This window comes from Centropristis striata, chromosome 1 (assembly GCF_030273125.1).
Source record: "Centropristis striata isolate RG_2023a ecotype Rhode Island chromosome 1, C.striata_1.0, whole genome shotgun sequence".
Classification (NCBI taxonomy): Eukaryota; Metazoa; Chordata; class Actinopteri; order Perciformes; family Serranidae; genus Centropristis; species Centropristis striata.
The window spans coordinates 28,635,138-28,650,612 of NC_081517.1; the positions used below are offsets into that span (position 1 = coordinate 28,635,138).

General features: G+C 38.0%; 1 protein-coding gene across 1 annotated transcript in view; it reads left to right on the forward strand.

Annotated features, from left to right (window-relative positions):
- tacr3a (tachykinin receptor 3a) overlaps positions 1-6,117 on the forward strand; it is a 38,738-nt gene extending 32,621 nt beyond the window's left edge. The window contains exon 5 of the mRNA XM_059337398.1: positions 1,097-6,117. Within this exon, the coding sequence (XP_059193381.1) occupies positions 1,097-1,430 (334 nt within the window). The 3' untranslated portion in view covers positions 1,431-6,117. The remainder of the gene's footprint in view (positions 1-1,096) is intronic.
- The last annotated feature ends 9,358 nt before the right edge of the window (positions 6,118-15,475 follow it).

A 15,475-nucleotide genomic window follows, 5' to 3' on the forward strand; every position in this document is an offset into this window, starting at 1 on the left:
CTTGCATGTTTTTTATGACATTTATTCCTCTTAGTCATCCTTTAGTTAAATATTATTACACAAAAATGAGTCTTTCAAATTATAAAATACCTTTGCAAGATACCTTTATAGTATTTTTTTGTTATATCAGTTAAAAATATGTTTTTATAAATGGAATTTGCTAGTTCTTTGTAGCAAATCACTCAGTCTACTCATAAAAATGGATTTGATTTTTTTTTTAAAACATTGCTTCTTTCACAGCTCTGATATGTCAGTGAATACCGCCTCAGTGCATTCAGAAAAGGCTCCACAGCTACAGTCTCAAGTGCTGTCGATTTACTCTTGAGTACTCTCATTGTAAATCCTGCACTTCCACAGCCATTGTCCTATTTTTTCCTCACTGTGCAAACATTCACAATACAATAACAATCAGCTGAAGAGCCAACCTTTGGCACAGTTCTACAGTACATACTGCTGTTTGGTTTATTCAGGGAAAACATCTGTAACATACCCATTGGACACATTAGCCGTTTACATATTCACCTGTTGTGTTCTGAAGAATCACATTAAAGAAGCTGAATGGAAACAGCAAGGTTTTTTTTACCCTCACTTTGGGTGGTTTTTGCCTTTGTCAATAAAAAAAAATGATTTTGAATTTGGCTAAATGGGATTTGGAAACATCTGTGCTGTGTGTCTATTTTATACAGTCTATGGTGTCTACAAACATAACATATTTTTAGTCTTCACCTCCGGACCACATGAAATATGGTCAGCACTGGTGACATGATATAACAATTAAAAAAAATCCCATTTGAAACAAAATCCTGAAGACCTTTCTCCATGTTTGTCTTGTAGACAGGCTAGCTGGCTAAGGCGATTTGTTTTGTTACTGGTTCGCCCAATCTACTTCTTCTACTCACATTTACTGGCGGATTCGAACTTTTGACAAAACTAGTCTAGTCTATTTGTCCAAGCTAGGTGATGCAAATGTGCCTTGATTTTGCAAGTCTTTTTGCGATATTTCAAAAGTTTGCTTAAGCTTCCTTTTCCATGTTATTTGCTTTTTGCATTCCACACACATACAACCCTTTCCCTCTCCCTTTTTATGTGGCACCAGGTTTCGAGCCGGCTTCAAGCGAGCGTTCCGTTGGTGCCCATTCATCAAGGTATCCAGCTACGACGAGTTGGAACTACGCTCTACGCGGCTGCATCCAACACGCCAGAGCAGCATGTACACGCTGTCACGAATGGATACCACTGTGGTGGTGGTTTACGACCCTGTTGAGGGTGATGGCAGTGCCCGCACTGGCTCTGAAAGGAAGGACTCCCTGTCTGCTAGAAAGAGAAGCTACATCACGTCACGCCACACCGAGATCTCTGGATGCAATGGTGTCGGAGCGAAAACCCAGAATGGAACGGCTCCAAGTGCTCAACCGGAGGAGTTCTCTTGAAGGGTGTTCTCACAGACTTACACACACACATATGCATGTAAAAAAAAAAGTACACATGTGCTTAACACACTGTTAATACAAACGGTGCACTGATGTTTGCTTTATTTAGACGTAGAAGCATTTTTTCAAAGTGGTTCCTTGAGAACTCAAAAGATGACCACATGGATATACAGATTATTTAATATTTTATCTTGATGGATAATATTGATTCTCTCAAGATACTCTGGAACATGAATGAATCACTGAGTAGGGCTAACTGGCCACAGACAAAGGATCTTGAGGGGTCAGTTTGAAGTGAATGTAACGAGCAGTTCTCATTTAAAGGGACAGTTCACCCCAAAATCAAAAAGTAATACTTTTCCTCTTAACTGTAGTGATTGTTTTGAGATATCAGCCATTGGGATGTCTGCCTTATATAATATATATTATATAACTAATATAATGGAGCTAGATAGATGGTGCTTCGCTAGTGGTGCTCAAAGTGCTCATACATAAAAAACACAAAAATACAACAGCAATGTCTCTTTCAAGAGATCATGACCCAGTTCCTCAAGATAATCCACAAACCTTGTTGTAAGCAGTTTCATGAAAGAAAATAGTTCAGGTGCATCCTATGTTCCTAGATGAATTTTTTATTTGGGGTGAACTGTCTCTTTAAAAGTCACAGAGCTCAAACAAAAGCAGTAAAGCTAAGTTTTTTGCTGCAAGTGTGATTCAAAATTATTTTTGTTATATGCTTGTTCAGTTTTCCCTAAATAATACAGCTGGCAGCGTTAAACTTACAATAAAATAGGTTAAGAAATTAAAAAATAAGAATGTTGCACAGCAAAATATCTCTGCTTCAAAAAAATCAAAAAAGGCATGAGGTGCAGTTTTTTTCTTGTGGTTTCAGATTTTGTGTATAATCTCATTTTGTATATTATATGTGGAGAGGAGTGCCAGTGAGGAACTGGGGCCTGTAGGATAAAAGTGAATTACGAGCAGTGTTTACATGCAGATCCCAAAACATGGCACATTCACAAAAATTGATGTTTTCAAAATTCCAGATTAATCTGTGAGTCCCTACGGGGCTCTTCCGTCCTCATGCACAGGTTACACTTATGATGTTTGTTTTGACCAGATCAACAGGGGAAGACATTATCTCATGTTGCAAATTTGCAGCTGGATGAAACGGGCCAGTGCTTTGGCAGGATGCTTCAAACAGTCACATTCAGCATAAACAAACGACTGAGCTTCAGGGTTTGTTCTCAACCAAAAGCAAAACTGTAGCATCAAGCTTGTAAATTAAGCAAGAAAAATATGCATGCTACTGCTTTACACACATGCTCGGGAGTGGCCTCAACAAAATAATAGGTGAATGCTTAATTTGTACAGTATAATCCTCTAAATTCAAGGCAAATTGCCTTTTAGTGAAACAAGTTTTCCCCTTATCCAATATGGGTCCCTCTGCATTAATGAGATGCTGTAAATAGCTATTTCATTACAATACATTCAGCTAAGTCAGCGCACTGCTGCTTTGTTAAGGTCTCACGGTTCAAGTGATACTGATAATGAAATTAATCAGTTCTGCTTTAAAATTCGCTGCTAGTGTGAGACAATCTCACAATGAAGAGAAATTGAAAATATGCCATGGTGACTGTAATTATGTAAGTATGTCATAGTTTTTCATTTCCATCTGTATTAATAACTGTGAACTTTATGCGATGCAGAGGATTCACTTGGCATCTATTTTCTCCTGAAGCCATGAATGAGCAGAGAGTTGCAAGTGAAACAGCTGCTCCATTTGGCTCTATATGTGGCTTTGAATTCAGCTCTGAAAGTAGTGCTGAAATTAAGTTTGGCTTTCAGTTATCTAATGGTTGTAAGAGACACGTTTCCTGTAACTGGCAGCAAGCCTGAGGCGAAATCCAATATATATTTGCAGCACGCCAATAAACAGGCTGCTGCAGAATGTGCAGATTTAAAGCGAACTAACCAACTGGGGCCTAGTGGGTCAAGGTCTGTCAGTTCCAGACTTGCAGCTCAGTGAAGCTGCACAGTGAAGTGTAACCTTCTTCACAGTTTTTCTCACAATGTTCTTTAAAATGCCTTCATACAATAGATAATGAGAAAGAAGGACAGTTTTAGATTTTCAATATTTTCTTCCAGCATGCTGTTATTCTGTGTCGCATTTATCTATCTTCATGCTTGTGTGCGCATCAAGTGTTGAAACTGCACCGAGCAATACGCCAGCCTGTGCCATGTTGGGTTTAACAATATAAATCGAACTGTACTGTGGCAGGATTATGTAAACTATAGGACCAGTGTGTTCTCTGACTCTGTACACAACAACAAACAGACATTACTCACTGCTGGGAACTAAGCGTGATAATAGTTTGCTTTGATTTGTTTATTTTCCACCAAATAGACCTTCTTTAACAATATATTGCATTATATATATATATATTATTATTATTATTATTATTATATATTATTATATTATTTTTTTCAATAATGTATGGAGCATAGCACCCAATAATAATGCCATGATAATGTAATAAAATCAGCACTTAATCTGATTTTAAAAAAAGAATCCAGGAAATATTGGAATAACGAACCAATAATGTAATAAAATTTCCTTACTGATACTGTAATAACATTTTTACTGATACTGTTATACATTTTATGTGGGTGTTTTCTAGTTGATTGAAGTGTGTACTTGCCTCACCACATCTCAGCATGAGTTCTCTCCCGGTCCTCATGCTTCCTCCCACTGTTCGAAGACATGCAGCTTAGGTTTAATTGGTGACTCTAAATTGCCCGTAGGAGTGAATGAGAGCGTGAATGGTTGTCGGTCTCTACGTGTCTGCCCTGTGATCTGTGATAGTCTGGCGTCCTGTCCAGGGTGTACCCAGCCTCTCGCCCAGTGTCAGCTGGGATTGGCTCCACACCCCCACGACCCGAGTTCAGATAAGTGATTAAGGATAATAAATGGATGAATGGAACTATCGCATATTATGATGAAGGCCATCCATCCGAAGATTATTGATTTAGAATGAGAGAATCTCTCCTTTACCTTTAGTAAAATTTCTGGACATTTTACAACATTATTGGTCAAGTTATTATTGTCATAACTATAATTATGATGATGATGATGATGATGATGATGATGATATTATTATTATTATTGTTGTTGTTATTATTAAATGATTGGGTGTTATATGGAGTTAAAAAATTGTTGTTATGGAGTAAGATTCCAGATATTAATTTTGTCAGATGTGGAAGTAAATTAAGACGGACCTGAACTTGCAACTTTAGAAAAACATTATAAATCTCTTCATTTTTCTTACCAACAGATCTGAATGTTAGAAGACTTCATGAAAGTATTTATTCAAGAATGTGATGAAAAACAAGTTGTGCATTTCAGTGTCATGTACTTCTAAGCTGTTGTCTAATCATAATATTGAAGTTGTTTGAATATTTCTATGTGGTAATCAATCTATTTTCATGTTTCTCTGTATAAATGTTTGTGTTTTGTATGAATGTACAGTACAATGTGTGCCTCTATCTTTGTCAAGTGGTGACATATTATTTGTCGTGTCTTTAAAGGATAATTTGTCCATTTCCATCTGAGCCCGCTTGTCCCCTTCACTTTGTTGGAAGCACTAATTACACTGCTCTTATTCAAAAACAGGACTCAGGTTGAAATAAACTATAATTATCCTTTAAGCATTATTCTAATGTAATTATTGCTAGCAAAAAAAGAATTATTTTGGTAATTTGAGATAAGGAATTTTAGGAACTCTTTGTAACTGATGATACTAAGTGACTTCTATATCATATTTCTTATGGCAACACCTTCACAAGGTTGTTCTGCATTGGTTAGTGCTAATGTATTTGCTTAATGTAGCTTCACTGCAGCATCTTCTTTACAGTATCATGAGTGTTTACAAATGACATCACATGCTTATGATGAAATGTAGCTGTGACTTGTTACAGACACAGTCAAGTTTTTAATGAGAAAAAAACAACAGTGCTCTGTGTTGTTTTATGTTCATGTCAGAAACAATGCAGGTTTTTGTGATAATCCGCAACTTTTTAAATATCTCAATCTTTTTTTAATATTTCTCAATTCTATGCCATGTAGCATCATAAATCTCACCCAGAAGCAAAATGCATTCATGAAAGAGAGGCATCAAAGCATTTTGATTTTGTAATTACAATATTTGAATTTTGTTATTGCAGCGCACTTCCATATCAAACTTTTCCCAGCTTCGTAAACCTGATACCTGTGTAGGAGGCTGTTGCATTGGAGAACCCACAACCAAACAAATATATCCTTCTGGTTATAAGGGATGTGAACATAAACAGCCCCATTACTGAAAAGAAAGAGCTACAACATTAATCTCTCCTTCCAGATGTGCTCACTGTACAATACGGTACAGGCTGAAATTCTGACTATATGTCAACCTGTCATTTTCATTCCCTTTAGCCAGAGAACAACAACTCATGCTTATTTATTTGTTGGTTTATAAGCTTCTGAAATGCCATTGAAATGTTCAGTTATCACCAAAGGAGTCACCACAATTGAGATAAACTCAAATTTTGCGGATTATAACTTTAAATTGACCTTTATTAAAGTGTCAATATGTGTTGCTGTCTCTGTATTGCTGTGACAAAATGATTTAATAAACAATTCATACTGCAACACTGAGGAAACCATCTTTAATTACTCTAAACTAAAATCCCTTTCTTGACCTCCCCAATCAACAGTTTGATATGAACAGCATATGCATATTATTTTTTTACACAGAGTACTTTCACCTCATTTACAGTAAAAAAACTGTAAAACACACTTTTTAAAATGGCAATAAGTATGGACAAGGGGTCTACTCGCCTTCTAGTGGGTGGTTAGGTTTTAAGGTTGTTTTATCAGCCTTTCCAGTGGCCGCTTCCTGTTTTGTTACATTCACTTTCAGTCTTGTTAGATTTAGGCCCCAAACATTTTTTAGGCATTCTCAAAAATAGATTAAAAAGTAAAATAAAGTGAAGTATTTATGCGTACAGTGATATACTGAAATTTACATAATTATGTTGGTTGCTGCAAAATAATTGTATGTCAAGACAACAGAGAGTTAACTCAAATAAATCTTGCTATTTGGCTCAACTCCAACTTTAGTTTGTATAACTTGATATCTTTAGTTGATATAACTTAACCTTAAGTCAATACTACTGAAGCTTTTGATTGATTTAACTGCAATGCGAGTGAGTTACATGTACCATCTGCTTAAATGTAATGTAGTTTTCACCCCAGACATCTACTATAATTTAACAACTAATACTGCCAAATATGTTTCTTGTTTTATTGAAGATAGAACTTTATAAACCAAAAACACTAGGATACAACTCAAGCATCTTTAATAAAAACAGATGAATCTAAATACAATTGTTTTTTGGAATAAGAATAATCCATCAGAAGACAATCATCCAATAATTTGCCATTAAGGAAACCCCTAAGGAAGCCCCCTACTCGCCCAATAATCGACTTGGCTGTAAAAAAAGAAAAAAAAAAGTCTTGTGATGTCTCGTTGCCTTTCTTTTTCCATTACACTGCATGGATATAATGTTTCATCTCACTTCTTCCTCAAACAGCATTACAGTACAGCACAAACAAATCTAAGAGTTGCTTTGAGAATTTTGTACTTTGCTTCCAGATGCTCCTTGTCCTTAGAGTCATTAACAATGTTTTGGCCAACAGATGTGCATGTAACTAGGCAACAGTCATACAACCACCTTTGAGATTACTTGATTACTTCCTCCTTTTTACATGAATGGTCACTCTAAAGGTTTTATTTTTACTTGGATGATTACTGTAGTCCCACACTTAGCAATCATGAATATTCCCAAAGCAAGCTGTATAATATATATAATATAAAAGCTGAAAATAATAATAAACAACAGGTGGCAGCCATTGATGATGATGTTGTTTATAGAGGAAATATATTATCGTGGCATTAACCATGATTGGTGAGGCATTTATTTATTGTCATCAGATGATTACGGCTTAATTACTGGAGGTGTTTCCATAGTAAGCATCCTGGGAAATGTAAGAAACCCCCAGGTGAAGGCGATGACGCAGGCTGAAAGAGAAAGTATGGATATAACAAAAGATCAGAAGATAAATAACGAAACATGATAAACTAGAAACACCAATGGCATACATGTTAATATTCGAGGGTGTCATTTTTTCTTTTTTAATAGAACTTGACATGGAAGAGCAGCATGAATATGTCCTGGAAATATTCTGGTTTTGCAATCTATTGGTGGTCTGAAATGTATAACTATTATTCTTTAAATATATTAAATTCTCTCATCACATTCAGTTTATTTTGTTAAAGTATAAGAAAAAGGGGGTGTGGTCAGACCTCATCCTTTCATATTGTTCTTGTTAAAATTCTAGTGGATGTCAGTATATAGAACAGGAATATTAATTTTGAAAGCACATAATACCTAAGGTTGTTCAATTATTCATCACGGTGGTATTAAACTATTACTTTACTCTACAGTGGTGAGCACTGCTAAATAAGGCATTAGGTATTCATCAGCTTGACTACTCAAGTGCAGTCAGGTCTGTGGCAAAGCGTCAGGGATCTTTTGTACTGTATGTTGTATTTGAATATACTGTATAATAATATGAATGTGTGTGCATGAAGAACAAAAATTTGACAAAGCAATTTAAATATAACCAGAACAGTGTTGAGTAGGGTTAAGTCATATATTAAAAAGTGACATGTTTGCTGAAGGAATACTTTCTTAGGGATTTTTTTTTCTCAGATTAATTGATTTACTGAGTAAATACATTCACTGTTGAGTTGAAAACTTCATGCAAGTGTTTTTGACACTGTGTGCCGTTATACTGTAGAAGAAGCATGGATCTGACCTGCACCACTAAATAAGGCAATTGTTGCACAGCAATCCATGTCTACTGCATGTGGTTTAGGAGTGCCGGTCTGCTGGTCTGTGTCAGACAACTTGGCAGGTCAGACATTTTTAGAACAGCCTCTCACCCACTACAGCAGTGGAGAAGAAAGGTAGCATAAAGCTGTCAATTTCATTAGCACTGTTGCTACCAAAATAAACACGCTTGTGTCTGGTGGCCATTTACTGCTTCAGTGTCTTTCAAAAGAAAACACTTTTTATTGTGGTTGTACTGTGGCCCATCGAGTGGGAAGAGGGGGTCGCTAAAAAGAAAGCTGGCCTTCCAACATTATGTTGAGTGGAGAATGGGCGCTTCAAATGATTCAGATTGTTACCTTGGAAATACGTCACTGGAGAAATCTATAACAGAATTACATGAACTATAATAAATTAGAACTGTAACGGGTTGCGTATGAACCAAATTGCAGCCCACAGGATACCAGGAACAGCTGATAATTACTTTTAATGTCAGACTCAGCAGGTACAGTCCAATGCAGGTGAAATGCACAATGAACAGGTTGATTGCAACAGCAAAGTCTCTCAATCAAGTCTCTGGCAGAGAAGCTGATTCGGCAGCTTGAATTACTCAAAATCAGGGACAGGAGGATGGTGAGTTTACCGTGAGTCAGATGAAACAGGTAGATCAGAGACAGGCAGGGTCGGCAACAGGAAATCAGAAAAAGTCTGGCATCGAACAACAAAGAACAATAAGCCAGTGAGTGATCAGAGGCAGTGTGCAGGTGAGTGGAGTTGGGCTGATGAGATCAGAGTGGCTTGCAGGTAGAATGGAAAATTACTGGGAGAGTGAGAACTGTGTGAGTTTAGGCCAATAGCTACAGTGTTTCCAACATGCCGACTAGTTGCAAATTTCACGACTTATTCATACAATCAGGGAAAAGAAATACATCATCAACTCATTTCCCTGCATACTGCTCAAAGTAATTACAGTCCCTGGCTATTCTGCCAAAAACACAGGTTAACTTTCTCTTGTCTTGTACTGTGCCAACATATTCTCATGAAGGGGTTGGTATGATTTCCAACAAAAGCTTTTGCAGTTTAACATCATCTAGGGATTTTCGGTTTGGTTATTATCAGCATCTATGATGCATTAGCAATTGTGCAGGAGGTAACATTGGGAGAGCAAGCTGTGGGTGTGTGTGTGTGTGTGTGTGTGTACTTCATAACCGATAACAGTGGATGTGTGAAAACTGCAATCCTATTTCTAGAATTCTCCTCACATCTATTTGTAGCAATTCACATACCCCGGTATCTGCCACTGTTAAGGAATTCATTGCATTCGATTTGAAAGGATTCAAGCCACTGAATCTGAGGAGAAAGAAAGAATGAGGTTCTTATATGTCATTTTATGACTTATAAAACTGTATTAGAGGTCCAACCACTGAGCTTCAACTCAAACCATTGACTACTTGTCATTTGTCATTAGTGAGATGTTAGTTGTATGCCTGTGTGAGTGTGTACAGGCAAAACAAACCTGTCAACTGGCATACTGTATATCAAGTTAAATGTTTCATAATTGAACTGAATCAGACGTTTCGTGAAATGCTGTACCTGAAAGGAAATGTGACACTCCGACCACTCTGATCTCACACCCAAGCATGAATCTTCATAATAACCACCACAAAAAGCCATAAACATATTTTTCTCTCCCTCTATTTTGCAGCCCGGGTTCACTGTGCAGTACAGATTATATTGTACATGGTGGCATGAAATATGCTTCTTCAACCCTCTTATTGACTTTATATACTAAAACTGATTTAATATATAGAAGAAGATCACCGCACTGTGAAACTATAGGACTGGAGCATGCCGTGAAGTGAATATCACACCTACCTCAGTTGACAGGTCATTTTTCTTTAAAATAAAACACACTGTAATTTATCTCAAAAAACACCAGCCCCTCTGTGTGTGTTGTAATCCATGTCACACTGGCTTGCTAAACTCTGTCACTCTCCACTGCACGCTACTTGGCCAGGCTTCCTCATTTGTCAGTTACCGCTGATAATTACCACTCTCTTGTGGAAGACAGGTCTCCCTGTTGAGTGTAAACTAACCTTGGAGCTAACTGGAAAACTCCATGGTTAGCATAGTTAGCACTGCTGCCATAAGAGCTGTTAGCACTCCTCCTCCTAAACGCCTTCATATTTTCTTGTCACGCAGCTATTCCTGGCCCAGACTGTAACTGTCAATAAATCAAACTTGGTGAGAGCCACATGGGGGCTATCCCACCTCTGACCGAATTTTGTTCTGTACACCACCTTCAAGTGTGACTTGTGTGTTAAGAGGACAAGGGCAAGTTTATTTCTACTTAAGTATTCTGTGGATTTCAAAAAGGTAGATCGAAATTCCAAAAGCTGTCCTCAAGGCTAATCAAGGCCATCTTAATTACCTCAATGGGAAACACCTGGGGGTGAGGTCATGCGGAACATTTCAGCATCACAAAAATCACAGGGGGAGGAACACAGGTGTAAATGATGAAGATAATGAAGCCTGAAATCCATACCCTTTTTCGATCACAGCCGGTACCCGGATGGTTCGGAGCCTGTGCTTGTGTGGTTCGCAGTTGGTTCATCTGGCGAAGCAGCTCTGAACTGTTTGTTTTCCACAGGATCTAGAGTCACGTCATTACATCACTGTTAACATATGTATGTCTCTGCCCTCTCTGCAAGTATTATAACAGCAGACTACATGTCTCTACAACACATCTGTGCTGCTCATTTTAATCATGATGGGCGGCGAATACATTCTTATTAACACTGAACGTATGATGTTAATGTTGGACTTCTTTGTAAGCTAAAGATTGCCGGCTAATGTTATCACACGAGCTCGTCCGCATCAATCACATTGCAGTTAAACAAATCAAAGAAATTAATGATACATGTTTTAGTTAGTCTCTCTCAATGATACCGAGTTGGTCTTGTTGGTCAGATAGCCCTGTCCCCAACCCCTGATGTGAGCAGTTTGGGGTTCAAGACCAACAAAGAGTTGGTGCCGCTGTGGAACCAGTTTTTCCGGCCGGGAGCCAGCTCTTTGGCGGTGGAGAACCAAAGAACCGTTCGCAATTGGGCACCGGCTCTGGTCAAAAGTCCTATTAGAGGCTTCAGTTTTGGGGTTCTGAGGTCCTAATGTTTAGTGTGCATCCTAGTGTTCATTCGATAAAGACATCTTTGATGTTAGTAATGCCTGTGCTTTTCCTGTCATGATGTGTTGTGTATGAGACAAGAGGAAAAACCAAAACTGCTTTGGAGACGCACTGACTCTGAACTACCTGAACTAAGCTGGTCCAATGAAGCCTACAAAGCAGCACCAGGGTCAAACCAAGCAGTGTGCGAGTGAGCAGGTCTCGAGTACAGATCACTGACCTGAAAACGTGAGTCGACCCAACGGCAGACTCAGACATTTTGGATGCATGGCAAAACATGAGGATAGGCCTGAGGCTGCCAAGCCTGAGGTGGTTATTATTTTTGAATGATGTTACATGCAGTGAGTTCTAGCATTGTCTGTGTGCAACCAGTGAAAAGGTTACCTTGATAAATCTGTGTGTGTTCTCCTGTGGTTCAGCCTGACGTGTTTACAATTTCTAGACTTTCCAAGTAAAACTGAACTTTGCGGATAAGGCGATGTAGTGACAGATGTGAGTGTCCTGTGAGTGTCTGGACATAATAGATCTTTCTCAACAGCACAACAGACATTTTGACTTGTCAAACATGTGTAATTAATAACGTAAATAATGGCTTCATTCCAATTAGCTATCCCAGTTCCCGGGCCATAGTTATGCACCTAATATGAACAAACCCATCATTAATTTTATGTAATTCCTGCTATGACTACACACAATGTCTGCTGCACGAAAGGCCATCAATGGGGAATTTTAAGTGTGTCTATGTCTGACAAAAAGAGCTAGAAGAGGTGAGAAGATGAAGTTAAGGTCTGCCTGTCTGCAAAACATTGTTTGGAAAGAAGTACTTAAAGAGTAGCTCTTGAGTTATAGCCCTGAGAAGAATGTTTAACCTCTGTTGCATCCTCCTGAGGAGTCCCATGAACACTTGAGTTGAGTGTAGGAATGTATAATGTAGACTTCAGTGTGAGTTAAGTCTTGCATGACATACCAGGTGCATCAAACTGTGTCGGAGGTACTTACAGAGCTGCAGTACATTTTATTGAGGAAGACCAAAGAGGGCAGAGATTATTTACACTATCCAACAAATAAACATCAAAAAACATGTTGCAACAACTTCTTACTTGAAATTAATAGGTTCAGGTTTATACTTATATATTATATATATTATATAAATATATATACTACTATATATACTATATATAATACTTATATATTATATATAAATATTTTCTAACACTTCACATAGTAGGTCCTTCCATTACAACATTTTGGTGTCAAGTTATTATTATAATAACATAATCTTAGTCTAAAAACATATCTTAATCATAGAGTTTCTCCTTGTGTCAGCATGGGTTCCTCCCACACTCCAAAGACGTGCAGCTTAGGTTTTTTATTGGTGACTCTAAATTCCTTGTAGGTGTGAAAGAGAGCATGGAAGGTTCTCTGTCTCTGATGAGCTGTCCAGGGTGAACCCCTCCTCTCGCTCAATGTCAGCTGGGATTGGCTCCAGCCCCCCGTGACCTGAGTTGAGATAAGCAGTTAAGTATAATAAATGAATGAATCTGATATGATATGATGATCTTGGAGCCCATCGACTGTCAGTCTGCCAACGATTTGGCCCCTTGGGTAAACAGCCAATATATCACGGTTTCTGATGTATCCAGCAGATATCAGCCAGGACTCTTCCAGTGTGATTTGTAACTTGAGAAGTGATAATCGATTTGGAGTCAAGTAAAAATGTGTATAACTGGATTGATTCATAAGTTGCCTGTGTAGATGTCATGGGTGACGAGAACTGGACTTACAATGCAGACAACAGGACCCAAAAAATAGCTCCAGACAAACACACACAAGACAGGGGACAACAAGACAAGACACACTCCCACAAAAAGAAAAAGAGAAAACAAGAAGAAACACTAGGATACTGACAGTAGAAGTAACAAGATTGCATTTTGACAAATGTGTCCTGCTTCTTTTGCTCTTCACCCCGACAGTTTAACTGCAGTCAAATAAGGCTTTCTCAAACATGATTGGACAATACTACTAGGACTACAAACAAAAACCATAATGCTTCCAATTCCAAATATGGTCGAGTTGCCCACAGATCCGGCCTCCATATCCAGAAACTTTTTTTACAAAGATCAGTTGTATTATAATCAATGCAATCATTCATTCATTCATTATCCTTAACCGCTTATCTGAACTTGAGCCCAGGGTTCCTGTAGCTAATCCCAGCTGAGATTGGGCGAGAGGTAATGTAAAAGTTAACAAGGGTCCCCTCTCATTATACTGCTGCTAGATCTCAAGTGCTCACCCTCGACATCGCACTTCCTTTGCTCCTCACCAAACACGTGTGAAGCCGATCGAAAGAACAGTTCAACAAAAATAACTGTCCAAATAATAGACTAAGAGGATTTGTGGCCGTCTTGTTTGAACACTGTTAAAATTAATCCTTTGGGGATTTTCCACTGTCAGTGCCATACTAGACAAGCCACATGATTCATTGGCCAGAGTTAATTATCTACTGTCAAAGGATAGTTACAGCAGCACACCATCCTGTGTGTTCTTCCGCAACATTCAGTCGATAATCTAATCTCCAGTTTATTCTAGTGAATGTATGAGCAGGAGCTGGACACACACTGTTATAATCAATATTTATTCAAATTGGATGAATGATAAGAGATATTTACAGATGAATAATACATGCATACAAATAGAGTTTTGCTAAACAGTATAACACAGTGGAAACATCCTGGACATGCCACCTGTCTACCACAGAGTTAAACAGTCAGACAGGATGGATCCAAATGTCCAGATATTTACAGGTTCATTGATTTAATGGGTGCATTGTTGCAGGTCTACATGCACTGTAAGGTCTGTTGATAAATGAACAAATAAACATATGATGTGATGGGTGTTGTATGAGAAGTACTTTAATGGCAGTATTTTCAACCACAATAACAAAAAAGAAGAGTTTATTTATACAGGTATTAAATGTTTATATTTATGTAGCTTTTCATAGTTGTAGTAGTCCATGAAGGTTGAACATAATGAAAGCATCATGCAGTGGTGGTAAATACTGAATTGATCTGAATCAGCTACTCTTAATGCCGAAGCAATCACCCCTTATGACATAAAATTATTAATTATTGAGCTCATAATGCAGCTGCAAGTGAGAACATCAACTTATTTCTGTTTCAGTGATTACAGCCCTTCCTGGCTGAGGAGAGTGATCACTGAGGTGGAGATGAATTTAAATGATATCTGTCTTCCATGTGTGATGCTCACTGACACAATCTGAAAAAGATATCAAACCCAAGCAAAAATAATTACCAAGCTATATGCATGGTTAGATACCACAAGAGGTTAGTCATTCAAGTGTGTGCATTTGCATAATGTGGCAATGACAGGTCATGAAGACGTGAAGAAGTTTTAGTAGCTGAGGTAATATCAAAGACAAGATGGGTGATAATTACATGTATTATATTTACAAAATAGCTAATTAAATTTAAAAAAAATTCTCTCACAAAGGCCCTTTTTCTTTTTTTATGCTTCATGCTTATGTCAGGGTGACACTTGATTTTCAGTTAATCTCTGGGGATGGGATCAGCAATAAGGATGAAATGACTCTGTCACTCAGCAGAGACACAGCTGGTCTGGTGAGTCAGAGGAGCAAAGCTTCATAAGCCTAGCTTTTAGAGCTATATTGAAAAGTAAACATTTGCTACATTTATTCCATATAAATGCTGTATGATGTGCTGACCCCCTGGTAGCATTAGGGCTGAACTACAGGAAGTACAAGGGGATAAAAACAGGAAAGAGTGAAACATGCTTGAGAAGGCCTGGTCTGCTGGCTACCAGTAGGACACAAGCACAGCAGTTTTTCTGATCAGCTTCGAGCCAGCAGCAACACTGATCCATAAAGACAGACCACACCTGCAGCAGGGGA